Raw genomic sequence first — 18,667 nt, forward strand, 5'->3', positions numbered from 1 at the left:
TGTGTGTACACCCGCATGAGTGTGTGTACACCCACATGTGTGTGTACACCCACATGTGTGTGTGTACACCCACATGTGTGTGTGTGCACCCACATGTGTGTGTACACCCACATGAGTGTGTGTACACCCACATGAGTGTGTGTACACCCACATGAGTGTGTGTACACTCACAGGTGTGTGTGTGTGTGCGTGAACACCCACAGGTGTGTGTGTCTGTGTGTGTGTGTACACCCAGAGGTGTATGTGTGTGTGTATGCACTCACAGGTTTGTAGATGAATGGTTCAGAGAACCGACATGTTGATAAATTAGACACATGTGCAACTCTTGGGTATCTTTATTGAGGAAACGTTTCGCCACACAGTGGCTTCATCAGTCCATACGTAGGAGAAACTTGAAGAACAGGAGAAGAATGAGGTAATCAGTCCCTCAACCTTGAGTCGATGTGTTCAGTCCATCAATCTTTAGTAGAACACTCAATATTGATGGACTGAACACATCGACTCAAGGTAGAGGGACTGATTACCTCATTCTCCTCCTATTCTTCAAGATTCTCCTATGTATGGACTGATGAGGCCACTGTGTGGCGAAACGTTTCCTCAATAAAGATACCCAAGAGTTGCACATGTGTCTAATTTATCAACTCACAGGTGTATCTGTGTGTGTACACCCACAGGTGTGTGTGTGTATCCACCTCCAATTTCACAGGGAGCAAATGAGTTTGTTTTGTCTTTTCTCGAGATAAGAGAACGGAGGACCAAGCCTGTAACACTCAATGCTGTTTCACACACACACACACACACACACACACACACACACACACACACACACACACACACACACACACACACACACACACACACACATACGACTGTAAGAAGGCGTTTGACAGCTCCACGCAAGAGATTAGTGCAAAAACTGTAGGACCAGGCAGGGATAACAGGGAAGGCATTACAATGGATCAAGAGATTCCTGTCAGGAAGACAACAGCGAGTAATGGTACGTGGCGAGGTGTCAGAGTGGGCACCTGTGACCAGCGGGGTCCCACAGGGGTCAGTCCTAGGACCGGTGCTGTTTCTGGTATTTGTGAACTTCATGACGGAAGGAATTGACTCCGAGGTGTCCCTGTTTGCAGATGATGTGAAGTTGATGAGAAGAATTCAATCGGACCAACATGAGAACATAAGAAGGAACACTGCAGCAGGTCTACTGACTCATGCGAAGCAGGTCACTTCCACTTAAGGAAGGAGGAAGGCATCAGATCTAGTAGCACAAGCTAGTCAGGTCCAACTCACACCCACCCACACCCACTCATAAGAACATAAGAACATAAGAACGAAGGAACACTGCAGAAGGCCTACTGGCCCATGCGAGGCAGGTCCAAGTCTCCTACCGGCTTAAGCCAATGCACCCAACCTAGTCAGGTCAGGTCACATTGACTTAAGGGAGGAACACGGCAACCGACCTGGTAGCACAAGCTATCAGGTCTATCTCACACCCACCCACATCCACTCATGTATTTATCCAACCTATTTTTAAAGCTACACAACGTTCTGGCCTCTATAACGGTACTTGGGAGTTTGTTCCACTCATCCACAACTCTATTACCAAACCAGTACTTTCCTATATCCTTCCTGAATCTGAATTTTTCCAACTTAAAACCATTGCTGCGAGTCCTGTCTAGGCTAGATATTTTCAGCACACTATTTACATCCCCTTTATTTATTCCTGTCTTCCATTTATACACCTCAATCATATCCCCCCTAATTCTACGTCTTTCTAGAGAGTGCAGTTTCAGGGCCCTTAGTCTATCCTCATAGGGAAGGTTTCTGATACATGGGATCAACTTTGTCATCCTCCTTTGTACATTTTCCAGAGAATTTATATCCATTCTGTAATACGGTGACCAAAACTGTGCAGCATAATCTAAATGAGGCCTAACCAAGGATGTATAGAGTTGAAGAACAACCTGAGGACTCCTATTATTTATGTGTTAGGTAAGACACATATGCAACAGTTAGGTATCTTTATTTCGAAACGTTTCGCCTACACAGTAGGCTTCTTCAGTCGAGTACAGAAAAGTTGATAGAAGCAGAAGATACTTGAAGACGATGTAATCAGTCCATCACCCTTAAAGTTTTGAGGTGGTCAGTCCCTCAGTCTGGAGAAGAGCATTGTTTCGTTGTCTGAAACAATATGAAGTTGAAGTGACAGAATAGGGCCTTATATAGTGCCAGGAGGTGAGACGTAGGTTGCTTTGGGAGGGCAGGTCCCTCTCAAACCCAGCCGTTCTCACTAGTAGAGGTTGTCGAAGTTGATGGTCTGTACCAAGGTACCCTTGTGTTGCAGTGTCTGACAGAATGAACATTAAAATGGTATAAAATACCGACAGATTGATAGGTAAGACACATATGCAACAGTTAGGTATCTTTATTTCGAAACGTTTCGCCTACACAGTAGGCTTCTTCAGTCGAGTACAGAAAAGTTGATAGAAGCAGAAGATACTTGAAGACGATGTAATCAGTCCATCACCCTTAAAGTTTTGAGGTGGTCAGTCCCTCAGTCTGGAGAAGAGTATTGTTTCGTTGTCTCACCTCCTGGCACTATATAAGGCCCCATTCTGTCACTTCAACTTCATATTGTTTCAGACAACGAAACAATGCTCTTCTCCAGACTGAGGGACTGACCACCTCAAAACTTTAAGGGTGATGGACTGATTACATCGTCTTCAAGTATCTTCTGCTTCTATCAACTTTTCTGTACTCGACTGAAGAAGCCTACTGTGTAGGCGAAACGTTTCGAAATAAAGATACCTAACTGTTGCATATGTGTCTTACCTAACAACCTGTCGGTATTTTATACCATTTTAATGTTCATCCTATTATTTATGCTTCTTGATATGAAGCCAAGGATTCTATTAGCTTTATTGCGAACACTTATGCACTGTTGTCTTGGTTTCAGATTACTGCTAACCAGAACTCCTAAATCTTTTTCGCAATCCGTAATATTAAGATCTACATTATTTTGTTTATATGTGGCATGGTTATTGTCCTGTCCAACATTTAGAACTTTGCATTTGTCTATATTAAACTGTACCTGCCACTTCTCCGACCACTGCATCAGTCTATTCAAATCTTCCTGGAGTGCTCGAATGTCCTCGTCAGAATGAATTCGAGGGCCTATTTTGGTGTCATCGGCAAACTTGCCGATGTCGCTCTTTATGCCCTCATCTATGTCGTTTATGTAGATTGTGAACAGCAGGGGGCCCAACACTGACCCCTGTGGAACACCGTTCGTGACGCTTCCCCACTCTGATTTCTCCCCATTTATGCAAACTCTCTGCTGCCTATTTGTCAACCATGCCTCTATCCAGGAAAAAATTTCTCCTCCTATTCCATGTGCTTTAATTTTCCTCAATAGTCTCTGATGTGGGACCCTGTCAAAAGCCTTACTGAAGTCCATATACACAATATCATATTCATTACCATGATCTACCTCCTCAAATACCTTAGTGAAAAAAGTTAATAAATTCGTAAGGCAGGAACGCCCCTTTGTAAAACCATGCTGAGATTCGTTGATTAATTTATGCTTTTCAAGGTGGCTACGAACTGCCTCGGCAATTATTGATTCCATAAATTTTCCCACTATGGAGGTTAGGCTTATTGGTCTATAGTTCGAAGCTAAGGACCTGTCATCTGTTTTGAAAATAGGTATCACATTTGCCATTTTCCACTTATCTGGCACCATGCCAGTTTGTAGTGATATGTTGAAAAGATTAGCCAAAGGTGTGCTAAGCTCCTCTTTACATTCCTTTAGAACCCTTGCATACAGTTCATCAGGGCCTGGGGATTTGTTAGGTTTTAATTTATCTATTTGCCTAAGGACCATGTCACTTGTGACCCTAATAGTGCACAGTTTATTATCGTCCTGTTCTACATAATTTATCATTACTGGAATATCGCTGGTATCCTCCTGTGTAAAAACTGAGAGGAAGTATGTGTTAAAAATTCTACACATTTCCTTATCACTGTCAGTGAGCTGACCCGAGGAACTTTTGAGTGGGCCTATCTTGTCCCTGATCTTACTTCTGTATACCTGAAAGAATCCTTTTGGGTTAGTCTTCGATTCTCTTGCAACTTTAACCTCATAATCTCTTTTTGCTTTTCTAATTCCCTTTTTTATTTCTCTCTTTAACTGAATATATCGATTTCTTAATTGCCCCTCTCCTCTTTTGATTTGCCTATATATGCCTCTCTTTTGACCAATCAGATATTTTAATCTATTGTTCATCCATTTAGGATCATTTTTGTTTGAACTGATTTCCCTATTTGGAACATAATTTGACTGAGCAGCTAGAACTATGCCCTGGAAAGCATCATATCGGCAACCATCACCACCTACCTGACCCTTAGTCAGGTCATTCCAGTTCAGCCCACCTAAGTAATTTTTCAGTCCTATGAAATCAGCCATGCGAAAGTCAGGGACGGAGACTTGATTGCCATTATTAGGGGAATTCCATGATATATTAAAACTGAGTGATTTGTGATCACTTTCCCCAAGCTCATCATTAACCTCAAGATTATTAATTACTGTTTCCCTACTTGCAAGAACCAAGTCAAGGAGGTTATTTCCCCTAGTTGGCTCTGTCACAAACTGTTTTAAAAAACAATCCTGGATCGTATCAAGAAAGTCACCTGACTCTAAATTTCCTGTCAAATTGCTCCAGTCAATCTGTCTATAGTTGAAATCTCCCATTAGCACAACATTTTCGTATGTAGATGCCTTACGAATTTCGTCCCATAGAAGTTTACTGCACTCCCTATCAAGATTTGGGGCCCTGTAAATCACACCCAAAATTAGTTTTTCTCGGCCCTCGAGAAGCTGTAACCAAACAGATTCAGTGGCTGACGCTTCTAATTTAATATCTTGTCTAACACAACAATTTAAATTGTCTCTGACATACATCACTACTCCACCACCTTTCCTGTTGACCTTGTCAGTGTGGAATAAGTTATAGCTTTGTATGTGACATTCAGAGGGCATCTCTCTATCTTTCAGATTGAGCCAGGTCTCTGTTATAGCAATAATATCTATGTTTCCTGCACTTGCAATTAATCTTAGCTCATCTATCTTATTTCTTACACTCCTGCTATTAGTATAGTAAACCTTAAGGGAGCTAGTCCCTTGCTGCCCTCTGCTGTCCCCCTTTGTTTGCTGACCTGATCTATTGTCTTTATTTATAACTTCATGCTGAATGCCTTTTATACATTTACTGTTTCCAACCCAAGTGTTGCAACCTGCTTGTTTCCCACTCACACCCATACCTCTATCTTCCATCAGTTTAAAATCATAGGCATTTCACCAATGGCCTTCTCAATCGAGTCTGCAAGTGCTACCACCCCAGCCCCAGAGAGATGTACCCCATCCCTTGCATACTTATCATGTTTGCCATAAACGTTGTTCCAGTTGTCAATGAATGGGATTGCAAGTTCCTTGCAGTATCCGTCTAGCCAGCAATTTACACCAATTGCCCTAGACAACCATTCATTTCCTACTCCCCTTCTAGGCAAGATGCTACATATGATTGAGATCCCTCCCTTAGACTTAATGAAATCTATAGCTGACCTGTACTTATCTAGCAGCTCTTCTCTCCTACCCTTCCCAATATCATTTCCACTAGCACTGAGACAGATAATGGGCTTGTTCCCATTACCTGACATGATATTATCCAGCCTGTTGACAATGTCCCCAACACCAGCTCCAGGGAAGCACACTCTATCTCTCATCTTCTTATTCCTATTACAAAAAGCACGGTCAATATATCTTACCTGAGAGTCACCAACCACAAGAATGCGCTTACCTCCATTAGCAGGGGCAGTAGTACCCTTACCTTCACTGGCCACTGAAGTACATTCATCCTGAAGAACAGAGAAGCGATTTCCTACCTTCAGATCTTCACTCTTAACTTTCCTTACTCTGATGCGCCTCCCATTACTGTGAACCACTCGCCACTTGTAGCAGGTGCTGGGCTGCACCTCACTGCTGGTAGCTGTTGCTACCTCCCCAACTACAGCCTCCTCACATCGAGAGACAGACTGCACCTCACTGCTAGAAGCCTCATTCCCCACAACTCCAGCCACCTCACACTCTCTCCCAGACCCATTGAGGTGGACCTTCAGCCTCCTAATCTCCTCCTGGAGAAGCAAGACCTCCTCCTTCAACTCTCCAACCTCAATTTTTAAAACACTGCAGAAGCAAGCCATGCTTTGTAACCGTCCACACTAATCCCCAAAGCAGCTCAGGGTCTGTGACCTCACGTGACGACTGACCACTGACCACTCATGTATTTATCTAACCTATTTTTAAAACTACACAACGTTTTAGCCTCTATAACTGTACTCGGGAGTTTGTTCCATTCATCCACAACTCTATTACCAAACCAGTGCTTTCCTATATCCTTCCTGAATCTGAATTTTTCCAACTTGAAACCATTGCTGCTAGTCCAGTCTTGGCTGGAAATTTTCAGCACGATATTTACATCCCCTTTATTTATTCCTGTTTTCCATTTACACACCTCGATCTTATCCCCCTGATTCTACGCCTTTCTAGAGAGTGCAGATTCAGGGCTCTCAGTCTATCCTCATAGAGAAGATTTCTGATACATGGGATCAACTTTGTCATCCTCCTCTGTACGTTTTCCAGAGCATTTATATCCATTCTGTAATATGGTGACCACAACTGTGCAGCATAATCTCAATGAGGCCTAACCAAGAATATATAGAGTTGAAGAACAACCTGAGGACTTCTATTATTTATACTTCTAGATATGAAGCCAAGGACTCATAGCTTTATTGCGAACACTAATGCACTGTTGTCTTGATTTTAGATTACTGCTAACCAGAACTCCTAAATCTTTTTCGCAATCAGTAGTATTAAGATCTACATTATTTAGTATATATGTGGCATGGTTATTTTCCTGTCCAACATTTAGAACTTTGCATTTGTCTATATTAAACTGCATCTGCCACTTTTCCGACCATAGGTAACAGTTAGGCAACTTTATTCCGAAACGTTTCGCCTATACAGTAGGCTTTTTCAGTCGAATACAGAAAGTAGGCAGGAACGGTGGAGATGTGAAGACGATGTAATCAGTCCATCACCCTTGAAGTCGTAGATTTGAGGTTGTCAGTCCCTCAGCCTGGAGAAGTTCAGTTCCATAGTCTGGAACTTATCGGAATAAAGTTGCCTAACTGTTGCCTATGTGTCTTACCCACCAACCTATCGGTATTGTATACCATTTTGATATTCACTATATCAGTCTATTCATATCATCCTGGAGTGCTCTAATGTCCTAATTATAATGAAATGGACGGCCTATTTTGGTGTCATCAGCAAATTTGCTTATGTCGCTATTTATTCCTTAATCTATGTCGTTTATATAAATTGTGAACAACAACAGGCCCAACACTGACCCCTGCGGAACACCGCTTGTGACGTGCCCCCATTCTGATTTCTCCCCATTTATACAAACTCTCTGCTGCCTATTTGTCAGCCATGCCTCTACCCAGGAAAAAATTTCTCCTCCTATTCCGTGTGCCTTAAGTTTCCTGATTAGCCTCTGATGTGGGAGTCTATCGAAAGTCTTACTGAAGTTTGTATACACAATTTCATATTCATTACCATGATCTATCTTCTCAAGCACCTTAGTGAAAAAAAGTTAGTGAATTCGTAAGACAGGAACGCCCCTTTGTAAAACCGTGTTGAGATTCATTAATCAATTTATACCTATCAAGATGGCTACGAGGACCAGGCAGAACTACAAAGGGATCTGGACAGGCTGCAGACCTGGTCCAGCAATTGGCTCCTGGAGTTCAACCCCACCAAGTGCAAAGTCATGAAGATTGGGGAAGGACAAAGAAGACCGCAGACGGAGTACAGTCTAAGGGGCCAAAGGCTACAAACCTCACTTAAGGAAAAAGTTCTTGGGGTGAGTATAACACCAGGCACATCTCCTGAGGCGCACATCACCCAAATAACTGCTGCAGCATATGGGCGCTAGCAAACCTAAGAACAGCATTCCGACATCTTAATAAGGAATCGTTCAGGACCCTGTACACCGTGTACGTTAGGCCCATATTGGAGTATGCGGCACCAGTTTGGAACCCACACCTAGCCAAGCACGTAAAGAAACTACAGAAAGTGCAATGGTTTGCAACAAGACTAGTCCCAGAGCTAAGAGGTATGTCCTACGAGGAGAGGTTAAGTGAAATCGACCTGACGACACTGGAGGACAGGAGAGATATGAGGGACATGATAACGATATATAAAATACTGAGAGGAATTGACAAGGTGGACAGAGACAGAATGTTCCAGAGATGGGACACAGCAACAAGAGGACACAGTTGGAAGTTGAAGACAAAGATGAATCACAGGGATGTTAGGAAGTATTTCTTCAGTCACAGAGTAGTCAGGAAGTGGAATAGCTTAGGAAGCGATGTAGTGGACCCAGTAACCGCCAGTGAAGAGGCGGGGCCAGGAGCCATGACTCGACCTCTGCAACCACAACTAGGTGAGTACTAAGTGAGGTGAGTACACACACACACACACACACACACACCTTACTAAGGCCTACCTTAAAACCCATCTTGTCGAGTGTAAGCGCCAATAGATGACCAAAGCCGGTGTCACAACCTGTAGGACAAGACGGGAAACAGTGTCAGAACTCTGTTGCTGGGCTAACTGCTTGGTTAATTGCTTTGTTAGTTGCTGGGTTAATTGTTTTCGTTAATGATTTCGTGAACTGGTCAATTGCTAGGTGATTTGCCCAGTTGACTGCGCGGGGGTCATTAAGGCCGCATGACATTGCTCACCATCAGTGAATGGTAAGACACAGACAACAGTTAGGCATCTTTATTGCGAAACGTTTCGCCTACACAGCAGGCTTCTTCAGACGAGCACAGAAAGTAGGCAGGGGCAGTAGAGATGTGAAGACGATGTAATCAGTCTATCACCCTTGAAGACGTAGATTTGAGGTTGTCAGTCCCTCAGCCTGGAGACTTGATCTACACAGTGTTTCAGACTATAGAACAGAACTCTTCTCCAGGCTGTGGGACCGATAACCTCAAATCTACGTCTTCAAGGATGATGGACTGATTACAAAGTCTTCACATCTCTACTGCTCCTGCCTACTTTCTGTACTCGACCGAAGAAGCCTACTGTGCAGGCGAAACGTTTCGCAATAATGATTTCTAGCTGTTGCCTATGTGTCTTACCAACCTGGTATCTCGCTTATGAAGATAGACTTAAAGCCTTAAATCTCCACTCTCTGGAGAGACGTAGAATGAGGGGAGACATCGAAATATAAACGCATATGCAGAATAATGTGATCCTTTATTGACTACGTTTCGCCCACACAGTGGGCTTTTTCAAGTCACAAACATCTACCTGGGGTGGAAGGGCCGCGAGTATTTATAGTCTATAAATATGTGTGTTGAATGGTTTGAAAAACCGACAAGTTGAAGATTGAGACACTTATGCAGCATATGGGAATCTTTATTCAGGAAACGTTTCGCCACACAGTGGCTTCATCAGTCCAATACAAAGAGGAAGGCGTAAGGAGAGGAGGAGTATGAGGTAATCAGTCCCTCAACCTGGAGTCGATGTGTTCAGTCCATCAGTCTTGTAGAATATACAGCAATATACGGCCCTATGCTGTATATTCTACAAGACTGATGGACTGAACACATCGACTCCAGGTTGAGGGACTGATTACCTCATACTCCTCCTCTCCTTACGCCTTCCTCTTTGTATTGGACTGATGAAGCCACTGTGTGGCGAAACGTTTCCTGAATAAAGATTCCCATATGCTGCATAAGTGTCTCAATCTTCAACATAGTCTATAAATACTCGCGTCCCTTCCACCCCAGGTAGATCTGTTTGGTGACTTGAAAATGCCCACTGTGTGGGCGAAACGTAGTCAATAAAGGATCACATTATACTGCATATGTGTTTATATTTCCATTGTGTCGGTATTTTATACCATTTATTTCCAGGGGAGATATCATTGAAGTGTATAAGTGGATGACGGGCATAAACAAGGGAGATATTAATAAAGTACTGAGGGTGTCGAACCAGGTAAAAACCAGAAATAATGGATTTAAGTTGGATAAATTTAGATTTAGAAAGAACATAGGTAAGTACTGTTGAATTAGACACATGTGCAACTCTTGGGTGTCTTTGAGGAAACGTTTCGCCACACAATGGCTTCATCAGTCCATACAAAGGAGAAACTTGAAGAACAGGGGGAGAATGAGGTAATCAGTCCCTCAGCCTTGAGTCGATGTGGTCAGTCCATCAATCTTGAATTGATCGACTCAAGGCTGAGGGACTGATTACCTCATTCTCCCCCTGTTCTTCAAGTTTCTCCTTTGTATGGACTGATGAAGCCATTGTGTGGCGAAACGTTTCCTCAAAGATACCCAAGAGTTGCACATGTGTCTAATTCAACAACATGTCGGTTCTCTGAACCATTCATCTACAATAGGTAAGTACTGGTTTTCTAACAGAGTTGTGGATGCGTGGAACAATCTTCCCAGTAGGGTGATCGAGGCTAGGACCTTGGGCAGATATATAATTCATTCTGAGGAGGATAGCAATGAACTCCAAGAGGATTTGGACAAATTAATGTCTTGGTCTGAAAAATGGCAGATGAAGTTCAATGTGGATAAGTGTAAGGTACTTGCCCTTGGAAATGAAAATAACCCTCGAAGCTATAAACTAGGTGAAGTAGAGCTTGATCATACAGAATGTGAAAGAGACTTGGGAGTCATGGTAAGCAGAAATCTAAAGCCAAGACAGCAGTGCCTTAGTGTGCGCAACAAGGCCAACAGATTACTTGGATTTATCTCAAGAAGTATAAGTAACAGAAGTCCAAAAGTTATTTTACAGCTCTATACATCACTAGTGAGGCCTCATTTAGATTATGCTGCTCAGTTTTGGTCCCCTTACTACAGGATGGACATAGACTCATTAGAGAACATACAGAGAAGAATGACTAAAATGATTTACTGTGTAAGGAACCTCCCGTATGAAGATAGACTTAAAGCCTTAAATCTCCACTCTCTGGAGAGGCGTAGAATGAGGGGAGATATCATTGAAGTGTATAAGTGGATGACGGGCATAAACAAAGGAACTAATGTGACATTTATTGTGGCAACGTTTCGCTCTCCAGGAGCTTTATCAAGGCATTACAAACAATGAACATCAAAAAGGGTATACAATACCGACAGGTTGTTAGATAAGACACATATGCAACAGTTAGTTAGGTAAGACACATATGCAACAGTTAGGTATCTTTATTTCGAAACGTTTCGCCTACACAGTAGGCTTCTTCAGTCGAGTACAGAAAAGTTGATAGAAGCAGAAGATACTTGAAGACGATGTAATCAGTCCATCTCCCTTAAAGTTTTGAGGTGGTCAGTCCCTCAGTCTGGAGAAGAGCATTGTTCCATGGTATGAAACAATATGGAGATGAAGTGATAGGATGGTGCTTTATATAGCGCCAGGAGGTGAGACGTAGGTCACTAGGAGAGGTAAGAACCCAGATGTTGGGAGGACAGGTCCCTCTCAAATCCAGCCGTTCTCACTAGTAGAGGTTTGTCGAAGTTGATTGTAGGTCTGTACCAAGATACCCTTGTGTTGCAGTGTCTGACAGATTGAACAATAAAATGGTATAAAATACCGACAGGTTGTTAGGTAAGACACATATGCAACAGTTAGGTATCTTTATTTCGAAACGTTTCGCCTACACAGTAGGCTTCTTCAGTCGAGTACAGAAAAGTTGATAGAAGCAGAAGATACTTGAAGACGATGTAATCAGTCCATCACCCTTAAAGTTTTGAGGTGGTCAGTCCCTCAGTCTGGAGAAGAGCATTGTTCCATGGTATGAAACAATATGGAGATGAAGTGACAGGATGGTGCTTTATATAGCGCCAGGAGGTGAGACGTAGGTCACTAGGAGAGGTAAGAACCCAGATGTTGGGAGGACAGGTCCCTCTCAAATCCAGCCGTTCTCACTAGTAGAGGTTTGTCGAAGTTGATTGTAGGTCTGTACCAAGATACCTAACTGTTGCATATGTGTCTTACCTAACAACCTGTCGGTATTTTATACCATTTTATTGTTCAATCTGTCAGACACTGCAACACAAGGGTATCTTGGTACAGACCTACAATCAACTTCGACAAACCTCTACTAGTGAGAACGGCTGGATTTGAGAGGGACCTGTCCTCCCAACATCTGGGTTCTTACCTCTCCTAGTGACCTACGTCTCACCTCCTGGCGCCTACACAGTAGGCTTCTTCAGTCGAGTACAGAAAAGTTGATAGAAGCAGAAGATACTTGAAGACGATGTAATCAGTCCATCACCCTTAAAGTTTTGAGGTGGTCAGTCCCTCAGTCTGGAGAAGAGCATTGTTCCATGGTATGAAACAATATGGAGATGAAGTGACAGGATGGTGCTTTATATAGCGCCAGGAGGTGAGACGTAGGTCACTAGGAGAGGTAAGAACCCAGATGTTGGGAGGACAGGTCCCTCTCAAATCCAGCCGTTCTCACTAGTAGAGGTTTGTCGAAGTTGACTGTAGGTCTGTACCAAGATACCTAACTGTTGCATATGTGTCTTACCTAACAACCTGTCGGTATTTTATACCATTTTATTGTTCAATCTGTCAGACACTGCAACACAAGGGTATCTTGGTACAGACCTACAATCAACTTCGACAAACCTCTACTAGTGAGAACGGCTGGATTTGAGAGGGACCTGTCCTCCCAACATCTGGGTTCTTACCTCTCCTAGTGACCTACGTCTCACCTCCTGGCGCTATATAAAGCACCATCCTGTCACTTCATCTCCATATTGTTTCATACCATGGAACAATGCTCTTCTCCAGACTGAGGGACTGACCACCTCAAAACTTTAAGGGTGATGGACTGATTACATCGTCTTCAAGTATCTTCTGCTTCTATCAACTTTTCTGTACTCGACTGAAGAAGCCTACTGTGTAGGCGAAACGTTTCGAAATAAAGATACCTAACTGTTGCATATGTGTCTTACCTAACAACCTGTCGGTATTTTATACCATTTTATTGTTCAATCTGTCAGACACTGCAACACAAGGGTATCTTGGTACAGACCTACAATCAACTTCGACAAACCTCTACTAGTGAGAACGGCTGGATTTGAGAGGGACCTGTCCTCCCAACATCTGGGTTCTTACCTCTCCTAGTGACCTACGTCTCACCTCCTGGCGCTATATAAAGCACCATCCTGTCACTTCATCTCCATATTGTTTCATACCATGGAACAATGCTCTTCTCCAGACTGAGGGACTGACCACCTCAAAACTTTAAGGGTGATGGACTGATTACATCGTCTTCAAGTATCTTCTGCTTCTATCAACTTTTCTGTACTCGACTGAAGAAGCCTACTGTGTAGGCGAAACGTTTCGAAATAAAGATACCTAACTGTTGCATATGTGTCTTACCTAACAACCTGTCGGTATTTTATACCATTTTAATGTTCATGCAACAGTTAGACAACTTTATTCCGAAACGTTTCGCCTACACAGTAGGCTTCTTCAGTCGAATACAGAAAGTAGGCAGGAACAGTAGAGATGTGAAGACGATGTAATCAGTCCATCACCCTTAAAGTCGTAGAATTTGAGGTTGTCAGTCCTTCGGCCTGGAGAAGTTCAGTTCCATAGTCAGGAACTATCTGAAGATCAAGCGACAGTGCGGAGACTTAAATACTGTCGGAAGGAGAGGTGCAGGGCAGCAGTAGTAGTAGCAGTAGCAGCAGTAGTAGTGAGAGGCCACTGAGAGGTCATGTCCCTCTCAGATAAGAACATAAGAACATAAGAAAGGAGGAACACTGCAGCAGGCCTGTTGGCCCATACTAGGCAGGTCCTTTACAATTCATCCCACTAACAAACATTTGACCAACCCAATTTTCAATGCTACCCAAGAAATAAGCTCTGATGTGCAAGTCCCTCTCAAATCCAACCCTTCCCACTCATGTATTTATCCAACCTAAATTTGAAACTACCCAAAGTCCTAGCCTCAATAACCCAACTAGGTAGACTGTTCCACTCATCAACTACCCTATTTCCAAACCAATACTTTCCTATGTCCTTTCTAAATCTAAACTTATCTAATTTAAATCCATTACTGCGGGTTCTCTTTTGGAGAGATATCCTCAAGACCTTGTTAATATCCCCTTTATTAATACCTATCTTCCACTTATACACTTCGATCAGGTCTCCCCTCATTCTTCGTCTAACAAGTGAATGTAACTTAAGAGTCTTCAATCTTTCTTCATAAGGAAGATTTCTAATGCTATGTATTAGTTTAGTCATCCTACGCTGAATGTTTTCTAACGAATTTATGTCCATTCTGTAATATGGAGACCAGAATTGAGCTGCATAATCTAGGTGAGGCCTTACTAATGATGTATAAAGCTGCAGTATGACCTCTGGACTTCTGTTGCTTACACTTCTTGATATAAATCCCAGTAATCTATTTGCCTTATTACGTACGCTTAGGCATTGCTGTCTTGGTTTAAGGTTGCTGCTTACCATAACCCCTAAGTCCTTTTCGCAATCTGTATGGCTAAGTTCTACATTATTTAACTTATAAGTGCTAGGGTTATAGACACTCCCGAGCTTCAGAACCTTGCATTTATCCACATTGAACTGCATCTGCCACTTTTCTGACCAAGAGTAGAGTTTGTCTAAATCCTCCTGAAGTTCCCTAACATCTACGTTTGAATCAATTATCCTACCTATCTTCGTGTCATCGGCGAATTTGCTCATATCACTAGCAATTCCTTCATCAAGATCATTGATATATATTATAAACAACAACGGGCCCAAGACTGATCCCTGTGGAACGCCACTTGTTACTGATCCCCACTCGGATTTAACCCCATTTATGGACACTCTTTGCTTCCTGTCTGTGAGCCATGACTCGATCCACGAGAGCACCCTCCCCCCAATGCCATGAGCTGCTACTTTCTTCAACAGTCTTTGGTGCGGAACTCTATCAAATGCCTTACTAAAATCTAAGTAAACAATATCAAATTCTTTATCGTGGTCAACAGCCTCAAAAGCTTTACTGAAGAAAGTTAATAAATTAGTTAGACAAGACCGGCCTCTTGTGAATCCATGCTGAGTATCATTAATCAAGCTATGCTTATCGAGATGGCTTCTTATAATCTCAGCTATAATTGACTCTAGCAACTTGCCTACAATTGAGGTCAGGCTTATTGGGCGGTAATTTGACGGTAACGACTTGTCCCCTGTTTTAAAAATAGGAATTACATTAGCCATCTTCCACATATCAGACACTACACCTGTTTGAAGAGATAAATTAAAAATATTAGTTAATGGTTCACAGACTTCCATTTTGCATTCCTTAAGAACCCTTGAAAAAACCTCATCAGGACCCGGTGACTTATTTTGCTTCAGTCGGTCTATCTGCTTCGCAACCATTTCACTAGTGACTGTGATGTTACATAATTTATCTTCTTCTGATCCACTATAAAAATTAATTACCGGAATATTATTAGTGTCTTCCTGTGTAAAAACCGAGAGAAAATAATTATTTAAAATCGAGCACATTTCATTCTCTTTGTCAGTAAGATGCCCATAGTTATTTTTAAGGGGACCTATCTTATCTCTGACTTTTGTTCTATATACCTGGAAAAAACTTTTTGGATTAGTTTTAGAATCCCTAGCAACTTTAATTTCATAGTCCCTTTTAGCTTTTCTTATCCCCTTTTTAATGTCCCTCTTAATGTCAATATACAGATTCATAAGATGACCCTCGCCTCTTTTGATACGCCTATAAATTCCTTTCTTAAGCCCTAGTAGATATTTCAGCCTATTATTCATCCATTTAGGGTCATTTCTATTTGATCTAATTTCCTTATAAGGGATAAACGTTCTTTGAGCAGCATGTATTGTGTTCAGAAAACTGTCATATTGATAGCTCTCTTCGTTACCCCAGTCAACAGATGATAAGTGTTCTCTAAGCCCATCGTAATCTGCTAAGCGAAAATCTGGGACTGTTACTGAGTTATCCCTACTATCATACTTCCATTCAATTCTAAATGTAATTGATTTGTGGTCGCTAGCACCCAGTTCCTCTGAAACTTCTAAATTATTAACAAGGGATTCATTGTTTGCCAGAACTAAGTCAAGCAGGTTATTTCCCCTTGTAGGTTCTGTCACAAACTGCTTCAAAAAACAATCCTGAACTACTTCTAAGAAATCGTATGATTCTAAATTCCCAGTCAAGAAATTCCAATCAATATGACTAAAGTTAAAGTCTCCTAGAATTACTACATTATCGTGCCTTGTGGCCCTAGCAATTTCCTCCCATAGTAGTCTCCCCTGGTCCCTATCTAAATTTGGGGGACGGTATATCACACCTAAAATTAATTTTTCATGCCCCTCTGAAAATTCTATCCAAACAGACTCTGTATGTGTTACTTCAGACTTAATACCCGTTTTTATGCAACAGTTCAAGCGATCTCGGACATACAATGCCACCCCACCCCCCTTCCCGATACTTCTATCTACTTGGAACAATTTAAAACCCTGAATGTGACATTCTGCAGGCATGTCCCGACCTTTTGAATTAAACCACGTCTCAGTAATGGCAAATACATCTATGTTACCTGCACTAGCAACTAGTCTCAACTCGCCCATCTTATTCCTAGCACTGCGACTATTTGTGTAATAAACTTTTAATGACCCTCCTCTCTCTTTACCCTTCCTGCTTTTTTCTATTATTCCACTAAACTTATTACTGTCCTTGTCAATTAGTGCCACTGGCTTTCCAATATCCACCTCATTTTGCCTATTACTAGTTCTCCTAGTACTCATGTTACTACCCTGCGACTTCACAGTTTTCCCGCCAAAACCCATACCACTAACTATTCCTAGTTTAAAGACCTAACAGCTCCCTCCACTGCGTTGGCCAGTGCCCCCACCCCACACCTAGATAAGTGAACCCCATCCCTGGCATACATGTCATTTCTGCCATAGAAGAGGTCCCAGTTGTCAATGAATGTTACCGCATTTTCCTTACAGTACTTGTCCAGCCAGCAATTGACACCAATTGCTCTGGACAACCATTCATTCCCAACTCCTCTCCTTGGCAAAATGCCACATATGACAGGTTTCCCACCCTTCCTCCTAATTATCTCTATTGCTGACCTATACCTGCTAATCAGGTCCTCACTCCTACGTCTGCCAACATCGTTGCCTCCAGCACTGAGACAGATAATAGGATTGCTCCCATTACCTCTCATGATGTCATCCAGACGGCTAACAATATCCTTCATCCCAGCCCCAGGAAAACACACTCTCTGCCTCCTACTCCTATCCTTCAAACAGAATGCCCTATCCATGTACCTAATCTGGCTGTCCCCAACAACAACAATGTTTTTACCTTCCTTGGCGTCGTCCATCGTGCTGCTCCGAGTAGTCGACTCACATTCGCCAGGTAGCATTACACCACTTGTAGAATTCGTCAAGACGTTCTCGATGGTCTTCGTTGGGGTTTCTAGGGATGTCTTACTCACGTCTGCCAATGCTTCTTTGGTGCTCGTTGTGGCATTCCCAGCAGAACACTCACATTCGTCCGGTAGCACCGAGAATGAGTTGGAAGTTTCCACGGTAGTCTTCTGGTTTCTCGTTGTTTCAGCCTCTCCAACCGTTTTCTTGATCTTCAGCTTGGTTCCATGTTGCCCGGCCACTGACCAAGCTCCCCTCTTAACCTGGGGACTCACAACAGAAGGATTACTACGAATCCTCTTGTTCTCCTCCGTTAATCGCCGTATCTCCATCTTAGCAACTCTGAGCTCCTCTCTCAGCTGCTGGTAAAGTTGCTCAAGAGAAGGCATCCTGGTACAGATTCACAGAGAGCACACAAATAGGTCTTCACAGAGCTAAGTACACGTCACCACTGAGCTAAGTACACGTCACCACTGAGCTAAGTACTCCCACGGGGTCAGAAGTACACCGAGAGGGAGAACTGCGAACATATGTGGCGTTCAGAAGTACTGACACTCGCGTCACTCACAAGTGTTCAGAAGCAGTATTAACACAGGTCAGTTTCTCCGCTTCCTGGGATGGGTTCGGCTGTGCTGGTGGCCTCGGCTTGCTTTTGCCAGTTGCGATGTTAAGCTTGCCCCATATCTCAGATAAGGTCGTGTGAAGCTTCACCTCACCTGGCTACAGTATATGAGCCACGTCTATGGCACTATGCTGTGCATTAAGTAAGATTGGTGGGCTCAGCACGTCGGCTCCGGGCTGGGGGGCTGGTAGCCTCAGGCTTTTCCTTTCCTTGCACCTTTCTGCTTTGTGTTGGACTGATGAAGCCACTGTGTGGCGAGGCGTTTCCTCGGTAGAGATTCCCACGTGTTGCATAAGTGTCTCAGTCTTCAAATAGCATGTTAAAAATATCTAACATAGACAGGACTCGCAGTAATGGTTTTAAATTGGAAAAAATCAGATTCAGGAAGATCATAGGAAAGCACTGGTTTGGTAATAGAGTTGTGGATGAGTGGAACAAACTCCTGAGTACCGTCATAGACGCTAAGGCGT

The 18,667-nt window shown here is 42.8% G+C and overlaps 1 protein-coding gene across 2 annotated transcripts in view; it reads right to left on the reverse strand.

The window, feature by feature from the left end:
• LOC138853027 (estradiol 17-beta-dehydrogenase 2-like) overlaps positions 1 to 18,667 on the reverse strand; it is a 119,751-nt gene that overhangs the window by 21,016 nt on the left and 80,068 nt on the right. For both annotated transcript variants that reach the window (XM_070087279.1, XM_070087274.1), the window contains one exon: positions 8,631 to 8,689. In XM_070087279.1, coding sequence (XP_069943380.1) covers positions 8,631 to 8,689 — 59 coding nt within the window. The remainder of the gene's footprint in view (positions 1 to 8,630; positions 8,690 to 18,667) is intronic.

This window comes from Cherax quadricarinatus, chromosome 2, assembly GCF_038502225.1.
Source record: "Cherax quadricarinatus isolate ZL_2023a chromosome 2, ASM3850222v1, whole genome shotgun sequence".
NCBI classification, from domain to species: Eukaryota; Metazoa; Arthropoda; class Malacostraca; order Decapoda; family Parastacidae; genus Cherax; species Cherax quadricarinatus.